This window comes from Cynocephalus volans, chromosome 17 (assembly GCF_027409185.1).
Source record: "Cynocephalus volans isolate mCynVol1 chromosome 17, mCynVol1.pri, whole genome shotgun sequence".
Classification (NCBI taxonomy): domain Eukaryota; kingdom Metazoa; phylum Chordata; class Mammalia; order Dermoptera; family Cynocephalidae; genus Cynocephalus; species Cynocephalus volans.
This window is the reverse complement of record NC_084476.1, coordinates 20,112,165-20,138,842: the sequence shown is the minus strand read 5'-3', so window position 1 is coordinate 20,138,842 and position 26,678 is coordinate 20,112,165. Positions and strand designations below refer to the sequence as shown.

General features: G+C 42.4%; 1 protein-coding gene across 3 annotated transcripts in view; it reads right to left on the bottom strand.

Moving 5' to 3' along the window:
- The window catches only part of ASTN2 (astrotactin 2), a 902,747-nt gene that overhangs the window by 572,956 nt on the left and 303,113 nt on the right, over window positions 1–26,678 (bottom strand). For all 3 annotated transcript variants that reach the window (XM_063082086.1, XM_063082087.1, XM_063082088.1), the window contains one exon: window positions 18,711–18,818. In XM_063082086.1, the coding sequence (XP_062938156.1) occupies window positions 18,711–18,818 (108 nt within the window). The remainder of the gene's footprint in view (window positions 1–18,710; window positions 18,819–26,678) is intronic.

Below are 26,678 nucleotides of genomic sequence, written 5' to 3'. Positions count from 1 at the left end.
CCGCCACGGGCTTGCGGAGGGAGTTTTTGAAGCTGGCCAGCTTTCTCCCTGTATTCAAGGAACATTCATTTGCCAAGACTGCTTGAAGTTTCTGTGGGCTTGGGCAGAGATAGTCTGGAGGGACCATTCAGAGAAAAAAAGTCAACGTCTATTTCCTGTGAGGTTTGAGGGAAGAGAGAGAAGGGAGACATCAGAGAGGAGCTTTTTAAGCCCATAACAATTTCAGAATACATAATTTTCTCTTCTTTAATGTCTCCTTAAATAGGGTCAAATGCAGGTATAGATCAAAGCTAGGTTTCTGCATTTTACTGTGGTTTCAGTAAAAGGAATCCAAACTCCCAGTCTCTTTCTCCATAAGGGAAACTAGACTCTCTCCAGAAATCCTGTGTGAAGTATTACAACTTTCTGGAGGAAGGTATCCACCTACTACAAATCACAAATAGCTAACCATCAAGGCAAGCGGTATGATAAGACGAAAGGGGTAAAAATCTACAAGGTTCTCCTAGGGGAAAGTTCTGGGGTATTGTGACAATAGTCTTTGGAGCCAATCAGAACCCAGTTCAAGCCTCAGTCATGTGACTTATTGGTTCTATGACATTGCAGAAGTTACTCTGCCTGGCTTCAGTTTCATTCTTTTAAATATGGAGACAAGGACAATAACAGATCAAGTAGAAAGATGAGTGACTATGCAATAGACCCAGCACTAAAGTAAGACTTGCTGCCTTCAAGAGACTCACCTCACCGTAAAGAAACATATAGACAAGAGTGAAAGGATGGGAAAAGATTTGCCATGCAAACAGAAATGAAAAACGAGCTCGAGTAGCTATTCTTATATCAGTTAAAATAGACTTTAAAGCAAAAACCATAAAAAGAGATAAAGAAGGCAACTATATAATGATAAAAGCATCTACCCATCAAGAAGACATAACAATCATAAATATATAAACACCCAATGTTGGAGCAGCCAGACTTATAAAGCAAACACTATTAGAGGGGGACCTGAACACCCCACTGCCAACATTGGACAGATCATCTAGGGAAAAAAATCAATAGAGAAACACAAAATCTAAACAATACTTTAGACCAGTTGGTCTTGGCAGATATCTACAAGACATTCCAGCAAACAACCTCAGAATATTCATTCTTCTCATCAGCTCACGTAACATTCTCCAGGATAGACCATATGTTAGGTCACAAACCAAGTCTCAACAAATTCAAAAAAATTGGAATTATTCCATGTATTTTTTTTCAGATCACGATGGATTAAAGTTAGAAATCAATAACAAATGAAACTCTGGAAACTATACAAACACTTGGAAATTAAACAACATTCTACTTAATGACATATGTGTCCAAGAAGAAATTAAACAGGAAATCAAAAAATTCTTGAAACTAATGAAAATAATGACACATAATACCAAAACCTGTGGGATACTGCAAAAGCAGTACTAAAGGGTAAATTTATTGCATTAAATGCTTACTTCAGAAGAATAGAAAGATGACAAATAAACAACCTAACACTTCACCTTAAAGATTTAGAAAAACAAGAGCAATCCAAACCTAAAGTTAGTAGATGGAAAGAAATAATTAAGATCAGAGCAGAACTAAATGAAATAGAAACCTGAAAAACAATACAAAAGATCAATGAAACAAATAGTTGGTTTTTGAAAAGATAAATAAAATTGACAAACCATTACCAAGGCTAACTAAAAAAGAGGAGAGAAGACCCAAATAACAAAAATTAGAAATGAAAAAGGTGATATTACAATTGACACCTCAGAAATACAAGAAATCATTAGAGACTACTATAAACAACTATATGCCAACAAATTTGAAAATCTGGAGGAAATGGATAAATTTCTGGACACATACAAACTACCAAAACTGATCCAAGATGATACAGAAAATCTGAACAGACCAATAACAATAAAAGAGATTGAAGCTGTTATCAGAAGGCTCCCAACAAAGAAAAGCCCAGGATCAGACGGGTTCACTGCAGAGTTTACCAAACCTTCAAAGAGTAACTGATACCAGTTCTCTACAAATTATTCCAAAAGATTGAAACAGAGGCCATTCTTCCAAACTCATACTATGAGGCAAACATCACCTTGATACTAAAAAAACAGACAAAGATACTTCAAAAATAGAAAACTACAAGACAATATCCTTGATAATACAGATGCAGAATCCTCAATAAAATACTAGCTAACAGAATACAGCGACTCATACACAAAATTATCCACCATGGTCAAGTGGGATTCATCCCAGGGATGCAAGGTTGGTTCAACATACTCAAATCAATAAATGTGATATACCACATCAATAAAACCAAAGACAAAAACCATATGATCATATCTATAGATGCAGAAAAAGCATTTGAAAAAATTCAACATTTGTTCATGATAAAGACTCTGTACAAGTTAGGTATAGATGGAAAGTGTCTCAACACAATTTTTTTTTTTTTTTTTTTTTTTTTTAGGTGTTATTTTACTTTATTTTATTTTTTTTATTTTATTTTTTTTTATTTTATTTTTTTTAAATTTTATTTTGTCGATATACATTGTAGCTGATTATTGCTCCCCATCATCAAAACCACCCTCCCTTCTCCCTCCCCCCTCCCCCCCAACAATGTCCTTTCTGTTTGCTTGTTGTATCAACTTCAAATAATTGTGGTTGTTATATCTTCTTCCCCCCCCCCCCGGGTTTGTGTGTGTGTGTGTGTATGTGTATGTGTGAATTTATATATTAATTTTTAGCTCCCTCCAATAAGTGAGAACATGTGGTATTTCTCTTTCTGTGCCTGACTTGTTTCACTTAATATAATTCTCTCAAGGTCCATCCATGTTGTTGCAAATGGCAGTATTTCATTCGTTTTTATAGCTGAGTAGTATTCCATTGTGTAGATGTACCACATTTTCCGTATCCACTCATCTGATGATGGGCATTTGGGCTGGTTCCAACTCTTGGCTATTGTAAAGAGTGCTGCGATGAACATTGGGGAACAGGTATACCTTCGACTTGATGATTTCCATTCCTCTGGGTATATTCCCAACAGTGGGATAGCAGGGTCGTATGGTAGATCTATTTGCAATTGTTTAAGGAACCTCCATACCATTTTCCATAGAGGCTGCACCATTTTGCAGTCCCACCAACAATGTATGAGAGTTCCTTTTTCTCCGCAGCCTCGCCAGCATTTATCGTTAATAGTCTTTTGGATTTTAGCCATCCTAACTGGGGTTAGATGGTATCTCAATGTGGTTTTGATTTGCATTTCCCGGATGCTGAGTGATGTTGAGCATTTTTTCATATGTCTGTTGGCCATTTGGATATCTTCCTTAGAGAAATGCCTACTTAGCTCTTTTGCCCATTTTTTAATTGGGTTGCTTGTTTTCTTCTTGTAAAGTTGTTTGAGTTCCTTATATATTCTGGATATTAATCCTTTGTCAGATGTATATTTTGCAAATATTTTCTCCCACTCTGTTGGTTGTCTTTTAACTCTTTTAATTGTTTCTTTTGCTGTGCAGAAGCTTTTTAGTTTGATATAATCCCATTTGTTTATTTTTCCTTTGGTTGCCCGTGCTTTTGGGGTCGTATTCATGAAGTCTGTGCCCAGTCCTATTTCCTGAAGTGTTTCTCCTATGTTTTCTTTAAGAAGTTTTATTGTCTCAGGGTGTATATTTAAATCCTTAATCCATTTTGAGTTGATTTTAGTATACGGTGAGAGGTATGGATCTAGTTTCATTCTCCTGCATATGGATATCCAGTTATCCCAGCACCACTTGCTGAAGAGGCAGTCCCTTCCCCAGTGAATAGGCTTGGTGCCTTTGTCAAAGATCAGATGGAAGTAAGTGTGTGGGTTGATTTCTGGATTCTCTATTCTATTCCATTGGTCAGTGTGTCTGTTTTTATGCCAGTACCATACTGTTTTGGTTATTATAGCTTTGTAGTATAGCTTAAAGTCAGGTAGTGTTATGCCTCCAGCTTTATTTTTTTTGCTGAGCATTGCTTTGGCTATTCGTGGTCTTTTATTGTTCCATATAAATGTCTGAATAGTTTTTTCCATTTCTGAGAAAAATGTCTTTGGAATTTTGATGGGGATTGCATTGAATTTGTATATCACTTTGGGTAGTATGGACATTTTCACTATGTTGATTCTTCCAATCCAAGAGCATGGAATATCTTCCCATCTTCTTGGGATTAGGATGGAAAAAGATTTACCATGCAAACAGAAAAGAAAAACGAGCTGGAGTGGCTATTCTTATATCTGACAAAATAGACTTTAAACTAAAAACCATAAAAAGAGACAATGAGGGACACTACTTAATGATAAAAGGACTGATCCATCAAGAAGACATAACAATCATAAATATGTACGCACCCAATGTTGGAGCAGCCAGGTTTATAAAACAAACTCTATTAGACCTAAAGAAGGAAATAGGCACTAATACCATAATAGCAGGGGACCTGAACACTCCACTGTCAATATTAGACAGATCATCTAGGCAAAGAATCAGTAGAGAAATACAAGATCTAAACAAGTCTCAACACAATTAAAGCCATATATGATAAGCCCATTGCCAATATCATCCTGAACAGGCAAAAGGTAAAAGATTTTCCTTTAAGAACAGGAACTAGAAAAGGATGCCCACTCTCACCACTCTAATTCAACACAGTGTTGGAAGCACTAGCCAGAGAAATCAGAGAAGAAAAGGAAATAAAAGGCATCCAGATTGGAAAGGATGAAGTCAAATTGTCCCTGTATGCAGATGATATGATCTTATATATTGAATAGCCTAAAGCCTCTACAAAAAAAACTCTTAGAGTTGATAAATGATTTTGGCAAAGTTGCAGGATACAAAATCAACACACAAAAATCAATAGCATTTCAATACTCCAACAGTGAACATGAAGGAAAAAAAAATCAAGAAAGTCCATTTACAATAGCCACCAAAAAAATAAAATACCTAGGAATAAAGTTAACCAAGGATGTGAAAAATCTCTATGAAGAGAACTATAAACCACTGTTGAGAGAAATTAAAGAGGACACAAGGAGATGGAAAGATATCCCATGCTCTTGGATTGGAAGAATTAACATTGTGAAAATGTCCATATTATCCAAAGTGATCTACCAATTCAAACCAATCCCCATCAAAATTCCAATGACATTTTTCTCAGAAATAGAGAACACTATCCAGACATTTATATGGAATGACAAAAGACCACACATAGCCAGAGCAATCCTGAGTGAAAAGAAAAAAATAAAGCTGGAGGCATAAGACTGTCTGACTTTAAACTATATTACAGAGTATAATAACCAAAACTGTATGGTACTGGCACAAAAACATACACACAGATCTACAGAATAGAATAGAGAACCCAGAAATCAACCCATACACTTATAGTCATTTGATCTTTGACAAAGCCACCAAGTCTACACACTGGGGCTGAGACTGCCTCTTCAGCCAACGGTCCTGGGAAAACTGGACATTCATATGTAGGAGAACGAAACTAGACCCATACCTCTCACCATATGCTAAAATCAACTCAAAATGGATTAAAGAACTAAATATGCAGCCTAAAACAATAAAACTCCTTAAAGAAAACATAGGGGAAACACTCCAGGAAGTGGGAGTGGGTACAGACTTTATGAATAGGACCCCCAAAGCACAGGTAAATAAAGAAAAAATAAACAAATGGGATTATATCAAACTAAAAAGCTTCTTTACAGCAAAAGAAACAATCAACAGAGTGAAAAGACAACCAACGGAGTGGGAGAAAATATTTGCAAAACATACATCTGACAAAGGATTAATAACCAGATTATACAAGGAACTCAAACAACTTTACAGGAAAAGACCAATCTAATTAAAAAATGGACAAAGGAGCTGAATAGGCATTTTTCAAAGGAAGATATATGAATGGACAACAGACACATGAAAAAATGCTCATAATCACTCAGCATCTGGGAAATGCAAATCAAAACCACTTTGAGATACCACCGCACTACAGTCAGGATGGCTAATATCCCAAAGACTGAGAATGATAAGTGCTGGAGAGGTTGCAGAGAAAAAGGAACTCTTAGACACTGTTGGTGCAGCCTTTATGGAAAATGGTATGGAGGTTCCCCAAACAATTACAGATAGATCTACCATATGACCCAGCTATTCCACTGCTGGGAATATACCCAAAGGAAGGGAAACCATCATGCCAAAGAGATATCTGCACTCCCATGTTTATTGCACCACTATTTACAACAGCCAACAGTTGGAACCAGCCCAAATGTCCATCATCAAATTAGTGGACTAGGAAACTGTGGCATATCTAGACATGGAATACTACTCTGCTATAAAAAAAGAAGGAAATACTACCATTTGCAACAACAAGTATGGACTTAGAGAAACTTATATTAAGTGAAACAAGTCAGGCACAAAAAGAGAAGTACCACATGTTCTTACTTATTTGTGGGAGCTAAAAATAAATAAATAAATAAACACAAACAAATAAAGGGAGGGGAAGAAGACACAACAATCAAACAATTCCTTAACTTGTTAAGACAAGTAAACAGATTTGATGTAGGGGGGAGGGGATAGAGGGAGGGGGGAAAGAGTAACGGGTAAAGCGTCACAAAAATCAACAACAATGTATATTGAGAAGTTAAAATGGATGGATGGAAGGAAGGAAGGAAGGAAGAAAAGAAGGAAGGAAGGAAGGAAGGAAGGAAGGAAGGAAGGAAGGAAGGAAGGAAGGAAGGAAGGAAGGAAGGAAGGAAGGAAGGAAGGAAGGAAGTGCTTGCTGTAAGCTGTTATCACTCCTACAGTTGTTATTTCTGGCTTGGAAAAGGGGGAATACACTCAATAGGAGCCCAAAGCCAAAATAGGAACAGGGGAGTCCTGTTGGTTAATATGTTAGGGAAGCTGTGGAGTGGTGGTTCTCAAACCCTGGATCAAAATTAGAACCTGGAAAGGATTTTACACCAATATGCAGCCTCCTTGGCCAGACATTCCTATGTAATGGGTCAGAGGTAAGTATTTGAAGAACTGCTATATTTTAAAAGCTTTCCAAATGAATCAAAGGTTAATTTGGGCTTGAGATCTACCTGGCACTCACAGCCCTTCTTACCACACAGCTGAGGACACCTGCCCTGCTGTTGGCTCTGACCTGACCCAGGTTCTAGAAGTCGCCATTCCCTCAAGAGGGAAACACCAGTGTCCAGCCTCCTATTCAGGCCCTAACTATGCAGCTTCTCCAGCTGACCTTGTCATCTGCTATTTATGAAAAGAGACCCTCTGCTGGTGCCTTGGACTTTGTGATTTGCTTTGTTTCCCTGCCTAAAGCATTGCCTCCCAGAAGAGATTCTGCATTGCTTGAACTATTTCTAGAAAACAGACCTTGAACCCAAGCCTGTGGCTAAATTCTTAGTTCTTACTGACAGTCTCCTCAGTGGTGTGCTGGTAATTGTTTAAAAACGGGCTCCATGAAGGGGCAGGGGAAGCTTCTGTTTTAAGTGTTTGCCAATTTCCATGGTGTAAATACTTCCGCCATAGCTGATCACTAGCTACTAACATGACATCACTCACAGAGTTAGGAGGAGATGAGCAGAATGGGCTCTCACACACTGGGATGGGCTGACTCCAGCACAGCAATGGAAGTTCTCTCTGTCATATGTTTTCCCACCTGGCAAAACACCAGGGCCCCACTGCTGGTGGTGTCCTGGGAGGACTGGTCCCATGGATGCTGCCTTTTGTCCTCTACACTGAGCTAACTTCTCAGTGCTGGTTATTATATTCCTTCTCCAAGCTCCTCCGCAGCTGCCTCCCATCCTTTGCCACCTGGAGGGGTTACAGAGCTGACACCAGGAAGTCCTCAGGGATTTCATCAGGGTTCCTGCACCAGCAAAGCCACTCTTCCTGTCTCTTATTGAGTATACACCTTGTTCTAGGCACTGTAGTATGCACTTTATATGAGTTATTTCATTCATTCTCATAATGACTTGACCAGACTTTGAAACCAAATAGCTTAAGTTAAAATCCAAGCCTCCCTTACCTCATAGTAGTCTCAGGTAAGTGAACTCTCTCAAATCTCAGTGTCGTCATCTATAAAAAAATGATAAAAATAATCTCTTCTCATGGCATTATTCAAAATAACATGAGATGACACATTCAAAGGGCACAGACCAGCACAGAGAATTCAAAAAGGCAAATGGGGTTTCTTCTGTTCTGTTCCTCTTTCTCTCCTGGTTGTCTCAATTTCTATCGTGAACTTGCAGAACGGTGTGGTTGAGAACAACAAGAGAGTTGTCTAGAGAGTGCCAAGTTCTACTTTGCTGGTTGACAGGAAACTGAGGCCCAAAGCCTTGCTCAAAGTCTCATAATCAAGCAAGATTAGAACCCAAGTTTTAACATTTCTAGTCTGATAATCAACTAGTCTCATAACAAAACCAAAGTCTCACAACCAAACGGGATCAGAACCCAAGTCTTAGGACTTCCAGTAATTTCATGACACTCTCTGGCTTGGCTTTTCTTCCCTCTGTCTCTGCCTCCCTTATTTCCTTACAGGCTCACCTAGCACCCCATCTCCCTGGCTTTCCTCCCTGTCCTAACTCCCCTGCTTTCCCTTTGCTCATATGCATGCCCTAGGATAACCAGCTAAACTCACCCCGTGAAGGAGCCAATGCATTCATCCATGGGGCTTCCAGCTAATCCTTGTCTGGAGCCTCCAATCATGTTGGCCTCAGTAGGAATCCTTGTTGGGTAGGGAGGAGCAGGCCAACCTTCCCCGCCTCTCTGACACCATTTCCTCCCTCCAAAGCCAAGCATCTTGTCCAGGTCACTTTGGTTACAAAGAATGATTAAACACAGATCTATCTGTCTTCACTGTTAACTCTTTCCTGAGCAGTAGGTCCTAGGCGTGTGCTCTATAGGCTGGCAGAGGACAGCAGTAGATGTGCCTGTGAGAAAGGCTATCTTTAGACAAGAAGCAGAGATCAATCAAGGGAAAATCTGTATCACAATGTCCCCAAGAGACCAGATCCACCAAATACATATTCTTACCAAAACTGTCTTTTTTTTTTCTAGAAGCAAGATTGATTTGCAGGCCAGCACATTGGAAAGAGGCCATGGAGCTGTGCTGGGCTTGGGCACTGATTTGCTGTGCTTAACTGACACCACTTAACTGATCCCATATGATGCACACTCAGATAAGCATTTCCTTTGCAAACATTATCTCATTTAATCCTCACAACCAGCCCACAGGGGAAGAGAAAAACAACGATTAGACTTCTCCTCCTCTACACACGAGAAACCGAGGTCAGAGAAGGAAAGTCTCTGGCAGCTAGGAAATAGCAGAGCAAGGATTTGTACTGGTGTCTGACAGTTCTAAAGCCTATACCCAGAGGAATGGAAATGATCATGTCAAAGGGATACCTGCACTCCAATGTTCATCGCAGCTCTGTTTACAATAGCCAAGATACGGAACCAACCTGAATGTCCATCGATAGATGATTGGATAAAGAAACTGTGTATATATACACCATGGAATACTACTCTGCCATAAAAAAGAATGAAATACTCCCATTTGCAACAACATGGATGAACCTGGAGAAACTTACGTTGAGTGAAATAAGCAAAGCACAGAGGGATAAATACTGCATGTACTCACTGATATGTGGGAGCTAAGAGAGAAGGAAGGAAGGAAAGAAAGACCACAGTAGTGCCATGGACTTACAGAGGGAGAGAACATTCTATGGGCTACAAAGTGGAGTGGAGGGTAAAGGGGGAGGGAGAGGGAGGTTGAGGGATAGTTGGGTGGGGGACACAGGGTACAAAAGTAATTTCTGGTAATGGGCATGCTGCCAGTAGGAATCTGGCCCTCACATCATGGGCATGAGGGGTGAGAATTAGCTTTGTATCTCACGAATATTTATTAAAAAAGAAAAAAAAAAAAAACAAGCTGGAATAAGGGTTTAAATCCCTGGTCTTTTGCTAAAATAAATAAATAAATAAAGCCTATGTGCAATCTAAAAGCAGAACTCGTTTCTGAGTGTATCTGTCCAGAAATAATTCCACACTTACAGAAAAGTTGCAAGGATAAGAAGAGCACAAAGAACACTCATACGTCTTTTGTGCAGCTTCACCTATGGCTATTTTTGTCTCCATTTGCTTTGTTATTTGAGGAGATGACATTTTTAAGTTTGGGGAAAATGCTTCCCTTCTCTGAGCCGTGGATTCTATGTTCATAAAACAGGAGGTTAGATGGATGATCTTGAGGACTGAAAAGCCCTGTGGTTTGATGAGAAGGGATGGATAAACAATGGGGTAGGTACTTTATCAATGGTTCAGGCACGGCTCCCCCTCTTTCTTCAGCCTCATCTCCCATCATTCTCGCAGCCACAGACTTGAGCTCTACCCCATTCTGGTATCTCTGCTCCATCCCCTTCCCCAGGGCACCATGTACCCTCGGGCTTCGCACGTTGGCAGGTACCGTTCTGTGGGTGCTCAGCTTTCATCCTATCCCATTTCCACTACGCTGCTCCATCCTGGTGCTCCCAGCTTGTATTTCAGCAGTCTCCTACCCTCAGTCCCCGTGTGTGTGTGTGTGTGTGTGTGTGTGTGTGTGTGTGTGTGTGTGTGTGTGTGTGTGTGTGTGTGTGTGTGTGTGTGTGTGTAGGTCAGTAAGGGGAGAATCATAAAGAAAAAACACACATCTATACACCTTAGCACAAAGTTTTGCTTACAATTCAATAGTTCTTACAACTATACAAAAATTCCAGCTTAAGAATTCCCAAATGAAAACAAATAAGTAAACCAAAACAAAGAAATAAGCAAAACCAGGGGCATCCATGCCCTGGTTCTCTCTGCTGTGGAACTAATCAACAAGGATTAGGGGAAAGTGCATGGGACTGGGAATCCGAAAACCCAGACTTTGAAAACTGACTGAACAACAGTGAATGAGAAGAGTGAGGTCCAGAGAGGGAGAGAGATTTGCCCAAGGCCACGCAGCACCGGCACAGAGCTGGGCTGGGAGGCTCATGCTGGGTGCTTGCCGTGCTAATGTGATCCAGCTATGGTGGCTGTCTCCTGCTCAGCACTGTGCTTGAGGCTGGATGCACCATCTGTACTTCTCCTCTACACCTCAGTTACACCCTAGCTCACCCTGATCAGCATGGCTTTTCGGTGTGAGCTGAGGATATAACTACCGTGAGGCTGGGGGCTTAGGCTCCATTTCTCACACTGCTTAGCATCATGCTTAGTAAGGTGGTTTATCCTACAAATACAGATTAAACTAGAATGAGCTTCAGACTTAATGACATGAGATGGAAATATCCTTGTATGTAGGATAGGGAAACTGAGACCCTGAGAGGACACAGGCTTGCCAAGGGTCACTAAGCTAGTTCATGGTAGGGTATGAACACAAGTACACCCTTCCTGACTCTGATTCCAGCATTCTTTGCTGTATGGAGTACCATATCCAGTTAATAAAAGTGAAATCCTGCCCAATGCTAAACTATCACATCAGCTTCTTCAGTAGTTAATTCTGTAGAATACCATCAGAATTGGCAAACCTGAAACAAATAATATACTGGATGGCTATTTACTTGACTACAGAACTCTTTTCTTGACAACTAGACTCTTTTAGGCAGTATGATCATGACCGTATATGATCTGAGGTCAGATTAAATCTATAAAGCGTTGTGAAATTCCACACATGCTTCCTGGACCGGGTGTACAGGTGAGGGCAACCTGTATGATGGGATGTTTTATGGCAAAGGTCAGCTAACTCTGGCCTGCAGGTGAAATCTAGATCAGCACCTGTTTTTATAAATAACATTTTAATGGAACACATTTATGTTCATTCATATATGTGTTGTCTATGGCAGTTTTCATGGTACTACAGCAGAGCTGAGCAGTTCCAACAGAAGCTGTATGGCCTGCAAAACTGAAAATGTTTAGTAACTGACGATTTATGGAAAAGGTTGCTGATCCCTTATTTAGGAAGTCCCACAAGATACACACATCTTGGAATTTCAGTCTCGGTTTCTCAGTCCCTTTGTCTCTTCTCTCCTGTCCTCCCACTTACCATATTGATTATTACAGTTCTCTGCTTGGAGATGAGGTTCTACCTGCCATACCCAACACCCTTTCAAAACAGTCCCACTTCCCTTACAAAGAACCTGAGGCTTAGGGAAACCACGGGCTGCTCCCAGATGATACTGTAAATCTCTTTTGAAATAGATCCTATTGCCAAAAATGAGATTTCAGCTGATTTTGTTTGGAGCTCAGAATGTGTTAAAGGGAAGGGGAATATGAGAAGAATGAACAAATATTTCTTGAGCACCTTTGGGTGAGTCCCACAACTTTCCACCTCTAGACTTGCTCACTCTGTGACAGGTGTTAACAGCTCCATTTTATACAAAGGAAAGTGATACAGGAGGTGCTCAGTTTCCCTGGGCTCAGGTTTCAGCACATGCCTCTGGGCTTCCAGCCACTCCCTGAGGTCTCAGGCCTCCTCTACTAGGCTCTCCCCTGGAGGAAAGTTACTTTTGCCAGTTAGACCTATTTTCTGCACCAACACAGAGACAATGAGACCACATGGGGCTGGCTTATGCAAATCCAGTGGCTGGGCATGCTCAGTAGAGAGCACAGAACATTCTTGAATATACCTGGTGCATGTGATATGGTCTGACCAATGAACATGCTCCAGGAAGAGACTGACTGAGCATGTGCAAGACTAAATGTTATATAACTGGGAACCACCCACTTAATTGAATATTTATTAGATGGAGAAACTATAAAAGCCAAATTCCAGCCCAAGGCAGAGTTGTTGCTCACTTTCCTGGAGGCGAACTGCCCTTCTCTGGCTAACGCCAGGTCTATTTTTTTCTGATGGGACATGCTAAGAGAGAGATCTACTACAAAAACTTGTTAGACACTTCCTCTCTTCACCAACTCTGTGTCCTTCCTCCCATCATCAGCCCCAGGGGTTTTCTTTTCTGCCATCGACCTGCCGGGCCTTGTTACATCTCTCCCAAATAGCACACACTGCAAACAGGAAGAACTCAGGCAGGCAGAGGGGGCTTTTCAACATCAATGCTCAGGCTCTGCTATGGGTCAAATATGACCCCCCCCAAAGTTCATGTATTAGAACCTTGATCTCCTCTGTATCAGTGTTAAGAGGGTGAGAAATACGATTGTAATATTTGGAAGGTGGGGCCTTTGAGAGGTGATTGGTTTGTGAGGACTGTGCCCTTGTGAATGGATTAATCCATTCATGGAGTAATGAGTTGTCATGGGTGTGGACTGGTGGCTTTATAAGGGCACATGAGAGAGCTCTCAAGATATTCTTGCCATGTGATACCCTGCGTTGCCATAGAGAGTCACCACCCAGAACAAGGCCCTCACCAGACGTGCCCCTGGTCCGTGGACTTCTCAGCCTCCCAAACTGTAAGAAATAAATTTTATTTCTTTATGAATTTTGTTATAAGCAACAGAAATGGATTAATGCAGCCTCCTACCAGTACTGGACATATCCTTCCCGGGTGGTCTTGAGGTAGAAAAATGGCCAGGGCTAAGGTTTCAGTTCTGATCACCAGGAGCAGGAAGGAGAAGAGTAGAGACTTTTCCAGCAAACAGAAATAGAGTGAGAGAAAACAAGAGTGGACAGACAGAAAAGCAGCGTCTATGCTAAGCACATGCAACAATCCAGACATTGTGCCAGGTATTTCTTTCATTCACTTACTCCTCCTTCCTTCCTTCATTCAAAGATATTAACCCAGTGCCTGCTATAGACCCATCCCTGTGTTTGGTGCTGGGGACAGAAAGCTGGACACTGAAATGCCGATATGCCTATCCTCATGAAGTTGCAGTTCAGTGAAGGACACAAACATTGCCTAGAGAACATATCAGTAATGTAAAATTATGGCGGCGATCAAGTCAAAAAGGGGGAAGATCACAGAATCTGGTACAGAACAAGATACGGAAATTAACATAGGTGTGGAGCGGCTTTGCAGAAGACGTGCAATTTAAGTGGAGATCTCAGGGTGAGTAAGGGCAAGTGGGGTGGGTCAAAGGACAGGGGAGAGCCCTCCAGGAGAGAAATTTTCTGGAGGTTCTGGTGGGACAGGTGTAGGAGTGCTGGGGAAGAGGCCTGGTGACAAGAGGAGGCAGAGCCCTGGGGTGGCAGGCTGGGCACGACCACTCAGGGGCTCGTAGGTGTGGCAAGCAGTTCACAGTCCAGCCTGAATTCAGAAGGAAAGCACTGAATACTTCTAAGTGGAGAAACAATGTGATCCCTAATTACATTTAAAAAAAAAATAACTCCAGCTACAGGGTTGAGAATAGGCTGGGACACAGCAAGTGAGACCATTGAGAAGGGACTTTGAGCAGTTTTTAAGCAAAAGATGCAGATGGCAGGGACTAGGATGGTAGCAGTGAGAAAGGGGAGAACTTGCTGATGGGAGTTGAAGTTATAAAGGAGACAATCATCATCTCATGGCCTCTCTACTGAGACCTTGTAAGGGAGGTGTTATTACTCCATTTTGAAGATGATAATATTGAGACTATGGCTCATGTCATGTGGATGGAAAGAGGCAGAGCCATGTCTGAGACCCAGGTCACTTTCCAGCCTCACCTCTTCCAGGAAGTCCTCCCATATTTAGCTACCATTCCTCCATGTCTTTCTCTCAAAGCTGGGATAATCTGAAATGCTCAGTTCAACCCCTGATTATACTTTGTCTTTTAAAGTCTTCTAACATCTTCCCTATATGATGCAGCCCAGTGCAGAGCCCCCAGGAAGAACTTAACCAGGGCTGACTGGGTCACTATTCAGCATCCGTCTTAAACCTCTGCTTAGGGGTTGTAAAGAGGGACTCAGAGACCAGCAGTGACTTGGCCAAGGCCACACAGAAAAGTATTGGCAAGGCAAGGCTGGGACTGGAAACCACTGCTCCTGTCACCCTCAGATGACCCCAGATGACCTCAGATACCCAACCTTCCTCTGAGCAGTCCAAGGATGGCAACTGTAGAATGGCCTGACCCAAGACCACATGCCTCTAGATTTGGGAAATACAGCTCAGATCCTGTTTTCCAGATGGGACTGAAGAGTGTAAATTAATACAGAGTCTAAATGCTGTGAGATAACTGTCCTCAACCAGCATAGGTGTCCACCTTTCCTGGTATTGTTTCTCTTTCTTCTCCCACCTCCTCGTTCTTTAATCTCTTCTGTGTCATAGCCAGGCTGGCCCACATGTTCCTGGGCAGACCATAGGGGACTGCTGACTCACTGCACTTGTTCCAGAGGAGCTGGATGGTGGTAGCAGAGGTAGGGAGAGGGCTGGAAAGATAGAGGTCCAGGCAGGCCTTGGGGGTGTAGGGAAGAGGAAAGCCACTGGCACAGCCAAACAGGATGACAGAAGCCATTCTGGTGTCAGGGCCAGACACCCTCAGGAAAATGGGGATGCATTGGGCCTGGGGGATGCAAACAGAATGCCAAAGGAGCTGGAATTGGAAGGCAGGGACATTTCAAGAACAGGTGATTCTCAGACACACACCCAGTCCCATTGACACATGAGTGAGAGGGGACCTCAGAGATCAAATTCGACCAGCTCCCACCCTTCCACTCTCCCATGTTCCAGATAAGAAAACAGAGGCCTAGATAAGAGGCAAGACTTGACTAAGGTCACGTAGCACATCTGAGATCCCCCGCCCACCCCCCCACCCCCCACCCCCCCCTCCCCCCACACAGTCCTCAGCAACTTGGCTCTACCACAACTTCTCTTCCTCCCTAACCTCCATCTGAATGCTTTATAGATATCAACTAATGTAATCCTTAGAACAACCCCCTAGAACTTTAATTGTACTATCTTCATGTTATGTCTCAGGGAACTGATGCACAGACATGTCAAGTTATATGTTTAACATGGCACCACTAATTAAGCGGTGGGGCTGGGATTTGAACCCAGGCAATCCGCCCCCAGCATCCATGCTCTTAATACTCTACTCTGTGGCTCTCAAACCCCCAAGGGCATCTGGACCTCCCCTGGCTCACCTCTGTATTATGCAATTTTCCCATTAGGGCAGTGGGTGCTGAAGGTGCTTCAACTCCTGTATAAAGTATAAGAGCAAAGAAGGATCACAGCCCTTTTGTAGGGGACTTTGGTTCCTGAAGAACTGGACCCTGGGCTCTAAGTTAATTTGGCTAGGATGTAGCCTTTGCAAAAGACTGAATTCATTCTCTGTGCTTAAGAAAAAATCAGCAGCAGCAGCAGCAGCTACACCAACAACCTTGACAACATCAAACACAGTGTCAAGAATGTGTTACCTGTAATCCTGCAAAAAAAATTTATTCTCATGGAATCTAAATGTGCAGCTCCTTCCCTTCTCTTTCAGTTCCCTTCCTTGTTGAGTCCTTTTTCCTTAGCATTTGTCACCATCTAATATATTTATATTTTGATGTAATACAAGTTCCACAAGGGTGGGGATTTTAAAAATCATTGCTTGGTTTGTGTCCTCAGTGCCTAGAAGATTGGCAGACATGTAGCAGGTGCTGAATAAACATTTGGGGTATGTATGGAAGAAAGGAGGGAAAGAGGGAAGGAAGGAGGAAAAGACATTAGGAAACAGCTGGAGAAAAGAACAGAGAATGATGGGGAAAAGGAAGAAGATAAGAAAATAAGAAGAGAGAACAGAAGAGAACAAAGGAAAAAAACAGAGGAATGAAGGGAAGGAGGCAGTGACAGAAGAGAGAGGGAAGAAGAAAAGAGACAACATAGAAATTAAACAAATAAGCAAGTTAGCAAACAAACCCAGGATACCGAGGAGGAAGCAAAAGACATAGCAGGAACCAGACGAGGAGGAAGAAGGTCCTGTCACGGGTGGAAAGTAAGTGGAAGGGAGCGGGGAGGGGAGTGGCTGGGCATTCAGTGGGCACTAGGGCCAGCGCAGGAGGTGGGTGGGCATCATAGCCCTGCTGTCCTTACTGTCCAGAGAACACAGCCTGGACTTCTGGAGTGCTGGAAGGCACTGGGCCAAAGCATTTAATGCGAGTCCTGTGGCTTGCTTTTACTTTTCCTTTTTAAGTTGAACCCCCATTTAAGGGGGCATGCTCAATGATGAATATTTTTCCTATTAGCTGTAAATAGCCCAGTCCTGCCGAGGAGACCCACTATCTTCCTCAGCCCTGATTCTGGCTGCTGGATTTGGGGAGGGAGAAGACAGGTCAGGAATCATCGGTCTCCAACGTCTAAAGCTCTAACGCCTCAGATTCCAGAAAGCTAAGGAGTAGGAAGGAGTGAGAGGCAGCCCCCTTATCCTAATGGCTGCAGGGGCTGCAAACCCTTCCCAGCTGGTGTGTCAGTGGAAATGCTCCCCATACAGGGCCTTTGCAATGAAAGGTGCCGGGGGTAGGGAGACGGGGAAAACAGCAATGAGAGTTGAACTGACATTAAAATAACATCTACCTTGTTTTACTCTTAGTGTACATCAAGCACCATAATAATTTTTTTAGGTAACCGAAATTCATTCCCAACCCCATCGGGCACTTACAAGGCCCATCTCACAGATGAGAAAACTGAGGCATAGGGGAGGTAAGTAACTTGTCCAAGAGCAAAAGGAGCTCAGAGAAGCTATATAATCTGTGTTCTTGCAGCAGCCACCGTGCATGGTAAGAATGCATGCAGAAGGGTTTCTGAGGAAGATTGCTCTTCCGCCTTCCTTCCCCAGGTACTCCTTCAGCCCACAGGGTGGGGGGGTGGGGGGGCAGACACATTGCTGTGTGCCTTGCTCAGCTGCCTTCTCTGGTGGGTGGTCAAAGCCTGGGGATCTTCCCTTAACCACTGGCATGGGCTACGTTTGCACCCCAGGGTCTCTTCCAAGAATGCCATCTCAAGCTTGCTGCTTTCCTGTCCTTAGGAAACACTCAGGGATGAGGAGTTACCTTCACAAGTGATTGCTTAAAATATACTGTTTTCTGAATCATCAGAGAATGATGAACATCGGCCATAAGGTTTATCCCTTTATGGAGTTCCACTTCAGCATTTTGACCTCACCTTACATTGAGTGTCATTATGAGAAGTAATTATGTATTGATACTGATTTTGTTGAAGACACTGTCTAGAAAGTGACGTGGTGTATTGTTTATAGGGACCAACTGGAGGACTTTCTCTCTGGTCTGTGTCAGGTAAATAGAATTTCCTGACAAAATGCTTGGTTGTACCCCATAGACCCTGTACATTTTACTTTGGAATATGTTTCCCTTTGCACTTTGGCTGCTAGGAATCCCTTAGTTAAATTGGCAGCTCCTTCTGAGAACTACATAACACAGTATGGAATGGATTACCCTGCGTCAACCTAAATGGAGTTTGAATAATCTTCCTTATTTCTATTTTCCTTTCAATCTGATTAGTTATTTCATTTCCTGTACTGAATTAAAACACAAACAAACAAACAAACAAACAACAACAACACCAAAAAACTGCATAATCCTAATTAAAAATTTTGCCCAAATCCTCTGAGGAATAAGGCAAGACAAAGTAAAGAGCAGGGAAAGGACATAATAAGGTCACTAGTCTGGCCAGAGCAGCGGATGCCAAGCTCAGTGTTAACCAGATTGGAACCAAGTTGAAGAAGATCTACGATTTGTCACTGAGCACAAAATCTGATTCCCAGACTTTCCTATTACAAACTCTGGTTCTAGAACCTATGCAAGGCCTCTGTTACCTTTGCTGCGGCGGCGACTGCGGTACTGCTCCGTGTAGAATGTCAGCTGAGTTTCATCATCTGCCTCTGAACCTGATGTCCCCTTGGTTCTCCCAAAGCTGATCCCCCCTGCAAGAAAGGAAAATCTTTCAGTCAGCCTTACACACCTCTAGAAGTTTGTTAAATCCTTCAACCATTCGGAGATCAGCAACCCCTTCTCTAGGCTTCTCTCTGTGACAGGAGTCGGCATTATTAATGCAAAAGGTTTGGGCTCTGCAGTGAGGCGGACTTGGGCTCCCACCATGGCTCAGCAGCTTCCCAGCTGTGTGACCTTGAGAAGACACCTCACCTCTCTGAGTCCTGGGTTCTTTCTTTCTAAAATAGGGATGATAACTATTAACCTTGTGAGGTTGCTTTGAAGATTAAAGGAGATATGATACGTAAAATACCTGGTCCACGGTGGGTACTAAATAATTGGTAGCTGTTGTTGCCTATTTCTCAACAAAACACTCCAGGCAACTTCATTTCACACACATTTCAATCAAGGGCTTACTCTATGCCAGATCAGAGACAGATATTAGAAATACAAAGATGAATATGACTCAGTCCTTGCCAACCAGAGGATCATAAGCTAGTCAGGGGGACAAATGGGATCCTAAGGAGCCTTAAACCTAATTCATGGCTTATGTTTACTACACAGTGAGATGCCAGGAGTAAGGGGGAGAACAGTTCATTTCAACACAGAGGACCTGGGAAGGCTGTATGGAGGAGCGAAGATTTAAGTCAGGGCTTGACAGATAGATGGGGCTTCCATGCTAGACAAAGGACTTCCAGGAGAGTAAGAGCTAGAGCCTCTCCAGGGAGGGGCAGTGCAGGCAGCTGGAGACAACACTGAGTCTAGTAGTGATTAAGTGTGCTGGGGCCACACAGTGGAAGCCTCTAGTGCTTTGAGTGTCATGGAAGCTTCTGGCGCAAGTTGATCAGCTGCATGTACCAGGAAGGACACTGCAGGGCAACTCAGGTCTGGGAATGGGTGCCAGGCAGGGCGAGCAGCTAGGAGGCTCAGTGATCACGCAGGTTAGAGGCTATGAGGGCAAGGGGAGGGCGTGTGCAGGGAGGAAGGGAGGAGGAGCTGGGTGCAGCAGGTGCTTCAGGGACAAGCTCAGAGGAGCATGCAGGGAAAGGGCAATGAGAGCACATGCTGTGACCAGTTGATTACAAACAGGATAAAGAAACAAGGCTAGGAGGAACTATGCCAAGATACCAACAGTCCTTAAATTGGAAGGGAGGGTATGGATGTGTTTTATTTTTATCTTTGTGCTTTCTGCATTTTTAATTGTTAAAACAAAAAAGGACAGGGTATGGAAAGAGAGGGATTAAAGGATGGGACACTCTTTACCCTAGAGAGGAAAGGACAAGGAGAGAGCTCCAGAGCAAGGTGGGGATGGGTAGGTGTGCAGGGGAGAGCAGGGACTGTGGTTTTGAAAACTGTTAAGTGGATGTGGCTTCAGACTTCTACATTAATAGACTATCTCTGGAAGGAGACTCAAGAATCCAGTAAAAGTCATCGTTCTGGATGGAGAATTAAGTGACCAAGGGATGGGGATAGAGCGAGGCCACTTTTCCCAACAAACCCTTTGTATCTTTTGAATCAAGCACCATGCAAACCTATTACCTATTCAAACATTTCACCCGAGGAAAAGAAAAACACACATTAGAGGAAAATGTTATTCAATTCACGAAAGGATTTACTGTGTAATTTCCTCAGCTAGAGTATTTGAAATGGCATTCAGTGTACAGAAACTCTTTCAGATACGTGCGGACACACTTTCTGCAATGCAGTTATTACACATACATTCATTCCAACAACCTTGTTGAGCAATCTGCTATGTATCTAGAAGATGCATACATATTATTGCATACAATCCTCATCATGATATATTCATAAGGGGGTTGTAATTAAGAACTAGATAATAAAGCAAAGACACAAAGACATGCTGGGGCAAACTTACTTGCCTAAAGTCACACAGCTGACAAGTAGGAGAGTTAGGATTCCCAGTTCCAAATTTGGGCTCTCTAATATACAAATTGCTTTCCTGGAAACAACTCAAGAGGGAACCTTGGTTGGAAAAGCAGAATGTCCTTCAAGTGTTAAGATGCCAAGTACTGAGTTATGAGTACTGCATATGTCATCTCCTTCCAAGCTCATAGTATCCTTAGGAGGGAAGTATCATTGTGCCCACTTTATAGATGAGGCAATCAAGGTTCACAAAAGAAAAGTGACTTGCTAATTATGAGTGAAGCTGGACTTTGAAACAAGGTGTGACTGATTCCCAAGCTCAAATTTTTAACGACTTGTGATACTGTCTCTTGGTTTAATGCTCTGCAAAATGGAAAGATTAGTGCCAGCTCCTCTGCTCTCCCCCTTTGCTTAAGATAGAGTGCTCTAGTGAATGGAAAAGTACAAGGGAAAGCAACATCTGATCTTTGTCCTCAAATGTGTCATCAGGCATGGTGTGTCTCTCTGAGCCTTAATGCTCACCTCCTCAACCCCCAGCAACTAAGGGAGGGCCGGGAGACAGCAGGAGACTCCAGATCCTACCAGATGCAGCTCCCCATGTAAAGGATCTGCTTTGAAATGGAGTTGGCAGAGAACCCACGGAGATTCTGGAAGTGGCTGGAGAGTACAGGTCCCCAGCAAGGCTTTTTAAATTGTCATTAAAATATTGTACTGTCACAAAAAAAAAAAAAAAAAAATGGAGGAGGAGGAAGTGGAAGAAAGAAGGGAGGGAAAGAGGAGGAGAGGAAGACATTTGTCTATGCATAATTCTTGGACAAGGGGAAAATGGAGCATCTGATAAAGTAGATCCCTTATGTACGGGTGATATCTGTTACACTTTTGCTCTTCTGCCATGTTTGGAGCAGAAGAGCATAAAGGAGGGGTCTGCCCCTGTCAGGAGTCCACCCCAGACCCTTCCCTCAGTCCCTTTAATGCCACTCCGATACTTTTCAACATTCCAGCTCCCTTCCTTCCTTCCTTCCTTCCTATCTTCATTTATCTTCCCTGCTCTCCCAAACAAATGACTTATTATGTCCCTACCATGGTGACTAAAGTGGCAGACAGGATTCAGGCAGAATTCTCTTCCCACAGGGACAGGCTAGTGGAGGTGACGAAAACGTCAGCAGGCAATTCTAATGCAACAGGACAAGCTAACACTCACATACCATGATTTCTGCCAGGTGCTGTTTTAAACCCTTTGCATGTGTTGACTCATTTCATCCTTACAGAAACCCTAAGAGGTACAAGACACTCTTTTTATTTGCATTTCAACGGATGAGGAAATGAGGGCACAGGGAAATCAAGTAATTTGCCCAGGGCCACACAGCTTGTGAGTAGTAGAACCACAATTCAAATCCAGACAGTGGCTGCAGACTCTGTGCTGACGTGCAATAAAACATGAGTAAATACCTCATTAGATGTCCACAACCATCCCTCTAAGGACAGCATCACGAGCCTTGTTTTCCAGATGAATAACTCTGCCTCGGAGAGGTCATATGAGGTAAGAAGTGGAGGAGCTGGGATTGAAATTGGGTCTGTCTATCTGCAAAGCTGGCCTAATAGCTAATGCAACCTGAGAAAACATATGTGTGTGTGTATGTGTGTGTACATATGGGTGTGTGTGCGTGCGTGTGTGTGTGCTCACTCAAGTACAGAGGTCGGGGTGGCAAAGACTTGATGAGTTGACCGTTAAGGATTACCAGGCCTGTTACTTGACCCCAATGCCTGGACACATTTTCCACCTCCCCCACTCCTCTGGTAGCCTTCTGCAATGGCACTTCTCATAGAAATTTTCATCCGTCTTAGAAAGATCCCCTTCCTTCCATGTGTCCAAGTGCATGCAGACCATGCCCCTGTAACTACCATGAGTGCATCCCCTTCAGGTCAACCCTCCACTCCCACACTTCTCCTGTCACCCTCACCTCCCTCTTGTAATATTAAGGTACCATTTTTAGAGTGAAAACTGAGGCTCAGAGAGGATGCCTCTATACCAGTCTGCACACCAGAAATATAATGTAAGCCACATGTGCAAATTTAAATATTCTAGTAGCTACACTGAAAGGGTAAAAATAAACAGGTAAAATTAATTTTCAGAATATATTGTATTTCACCCAATATATTCAAAATATTATGATGTTAACATGTAATTAATATAAAATTATTACTGAAATAATTTTTATATTTTTTTCACAATGTCTTCAAAATCCAGTGTGTATTTATTTCATACTTACAGCACATCTCAATACAGAGGAGCCACATTTTAAGTGCCCACCATATTGGAGAGCACAGATCTGAAGGTATTTGTACAGCAAATATTGCTTAGCGTAATTAAGGGCCAGGATCTGAGTACAGGAGAGACATGAATAAGCCACAGGCCCTACTAAGGTGTTAATTCCTTTTTTAAAAAATGTGACTTGGATAAAAAATGGTGCACCTAGGCTTCCATTAAACAACATCCATGGCTCTGGCCCTCAAGGCACTTAGAGGCTAGTTGGTTTCTACATTGGTTCCATCCATGAGCAATGGGATGCAATGTACTTCGGTAGAAAGAAATTAGGGTACTGGAGTCAGACATGAGTTCTAACCCTGTCTCACTAGCTGGGTGGCCTTGGGCAAGGCACCTAACCAGTTTGAACTCATCTTTAAAAGGGAAACAATAGCGCTCAGATAATATGGTCATTATGAGGAAAATGATATATTGTATATAAATATTTAGCACAAAAACCAAAGAAGCGAGGGTGGAGGCACATTCCTCATGTACTCAATGCTCATCGGAATTTAATAGGAAGAAGGGAAATGTTGCCGGGTGGGGGTGGTCACCCTCCTCCCGCCCTCGCTTGCTGTGACATCCTGGGGAAGTGGCAGCCACCCAAGGTACATAGCCTCTAAGTGTCCATATAATCTGAAGGGGCTACAGGCCAATTATAGACTGAGTTGGAGGTGATTCAGATGGCTGGAAAAGGACCCCCTCTGTTAGCACTTTAATATTAAATTGGTGATTTAGTGCAATAAAATGCAGCCATTAATTACAAAGCCTGCCTGGGTATTTCCATTTAGGGGATGACAGAAAGGGGGAAAGGTCAAAAACTGGCAAGAGAAAAGAAGAGGCAATCTGTCTGCTGGAACCAGCAGCCTCTCTGTCCCTGTTCTTTGGGCCCCTGTTATTTCTGGTCTTGGATATTCTGAAATGGGGCCATCAAGAAGATGGGCTAAGCATATATTCGACAGCATGATAAACACTGCTCTGGGCACTCAGCACACAATACCCTGTCTACATCTCACAGGGAGGAGAGAGGTAAGAGTCATTCCCATTTTACTGATGGAAAAACCAACATTCAGAATCTGCATGTTGCTCATCCAAATCACAAAAATTATAAATGGCAGCTCCCACATTTGTACCTGGCTTTTGTCTGATTTTAAAACCTTCTGTTCTCACAAAAAGATGTTCAATGTCAGTAGTCATTAAAGAAATGCAAACCAAAGCCATAGATACCACCTTGTATCCACTAGGTCGGCCGTAAGCAAAATAACGGAAAATAATAGATGTTGGCAAGGATCTGGAGAAATTAGAACCCCCACACACTGCTAGTAGAAGTGCAAAATGGTGCAGCCACTGTGGAAAATAGTTTGGCAGCAGGTCGAAGGGATACATGCAATCCCATGTTTATTACAGCTCTATTTACAATAGCTAGGTGATGGAACCACCCTAATGTTCATGAATGGATGACTGGATAAGGAAACTGTGGTCTATCTACACAATGGAATACTACTCAGCCATTAAAAAAAAAAAAGAATGAAATTCTACCATTTACAACAACATGGATGAGCCTGGAGAAAATTATGAGAAGTGAAACAATGCAGGTACAGAAAGAGAAATACTGCCTGTTTTCACTCATAACTGGGAGCTGAATCCGTAAATAAGGCAATAAACAGCAAAGAGAGACAGAGAGAAAGAAAGAAAGAAACAACAATCACAGTAATACATTGAACTTTTAGGAAACTAGAGGTGGAAAAGGGGAGGGGAGGAGAAGGGGGAAGGGGACTAATGAGGAATTGGTCAATAGACACAAAGAATGATTGCATATTGTAATGATGAATAAGCTAACTATACTGATCTAACCACCACACATTCTACACAATTATTGAAAATCAACGTTGTACCCCACATGTATGTATAATAAAAAATAAAAATAAATAAATAAATAAATAAAAGAAAAGTAAAAATAAACAAATAAATAAAAGCTTCTGAATTAAAAAAAAAAAAAAGAAAAGAAATCAAACATAGAATTATCACATGACTCAGAAGTTCCACTCCTAGGTATATACCCCAAAGAACTGAAAACAGGGTATTCAAACAAATATTTGTACATGAATGTTCATAGAAACACTATTCACAAAGCCAAAAGGTAGACACAATCCAAGTGTCTGCCCACTGAGGAATGGATAAACAAAATGTGGCAAATCCACAGGGAATATTATTCAGCCATTAAAGGGAATGCTGATACATGCTACAATGTGGGTGAACCTCACAGGTATTTTACTAAGTGTAAAAAGCCAGACATAAAAGGTCACATATTGTATGATTCCATTTATATGAAATGTCCAAAATAGGTAAATCCATAGAGAAAGAAAGTAGACTAGTGGTTTGCCAAGGCTGGGCAGCAGTAGCAGAGGAATGAGGATTGACTGTTAATGAGTATGCATTTCCTTACAGAGTGATGGAAATGTCTTGGAACTAGATAGAGGTGATGATTGCACAACCTTGTGCATGTACTAAATGCCGCTGAATTATACACTTTTAAATGACGAATGGTTAATTTTATGTCATGCAAATTTCATTTCAAAAAATGTGAAAAAAGAAACCCTCTGTTCTCTTTGTAACATCTTAAGACTAAGAACTGTAGAATGGGGAATGGGAGAGAGGGAGGGGCAGGGAGAGAGAAAGCCGGGACACAGAGTGGAGGCGTTATAGAGCCACCTGGAAAGGGACCAGGGGCTTAAGCTTCCTGAGCTCTAGACCAGTGTCTGAGGATGCAGAGGGTGACCATTCAGTCTGTCCTAAGCCCACTGGTTGTTTCAAATAGTCACAATAATACTCACTCATTTGTTTGTTCATTCTTTCAACAATTATTTACTAAGTACCCACTCCATACTAAACACTACTCTAGGCACTGGGGCTAAAGCCATGAATAAAGCAGACCAAAATTCCTGACTTCTTTGAGTTTACTTTCTGGTGAGGAAACATTTAAGATATTCTAGACATGATATTCCAGGGCCTAGCAAAGTCCTCTACCTGGGAATTCTTATCCCAGTTTTGCTGATAAATAAACTGAGCTATCCAGAGGTATTTAGAGGCTTCCCTAAGATGTCATAGATATTTGGTGACAAGCTAAGGATCTGACCATAGGTTTGCTCTGATTAGCCAATCTGGGCAACCAAGTAACTTGAAAGTCATGTTATAGGGAAGGGTGGAGCAAGAGGATGTGTAGTCTTTCCTGGGCCTGTGAGAGTTAACTCATTGCTCTTCTTTGCAAATTGACCTTCTCTTCCTGGGATTCCCAGTCCACAGATCTGCTCTGCCAGCCTCCGGTAGGCCCACCCTCCACAATCCATCTCCTGCTCCTGCTATCATGATGGATGGTGGTGACATGTTAAATTATTCAGGCTCCGTGTCTTCCTCAAGCTGGTGACAGCGATATTGCATTTTTAGATTGCCCCGAACTGCACCAGATAGAGAAATATGTGGCTTGGGAATGCAAAAACCCATCTGACCCCAACTGTTCAGAGAATACAAATGGTGCCAGCCACAGGAAGAGGATAGAAGCAGCTAAAACTTTCCATGCCTCCTAAACCACACAACTCACAATTGCTCTGAGCTCTACGGCTAAACCGCAAATGTTCACATGCATTCACCTCTTGGAGAAATTTTG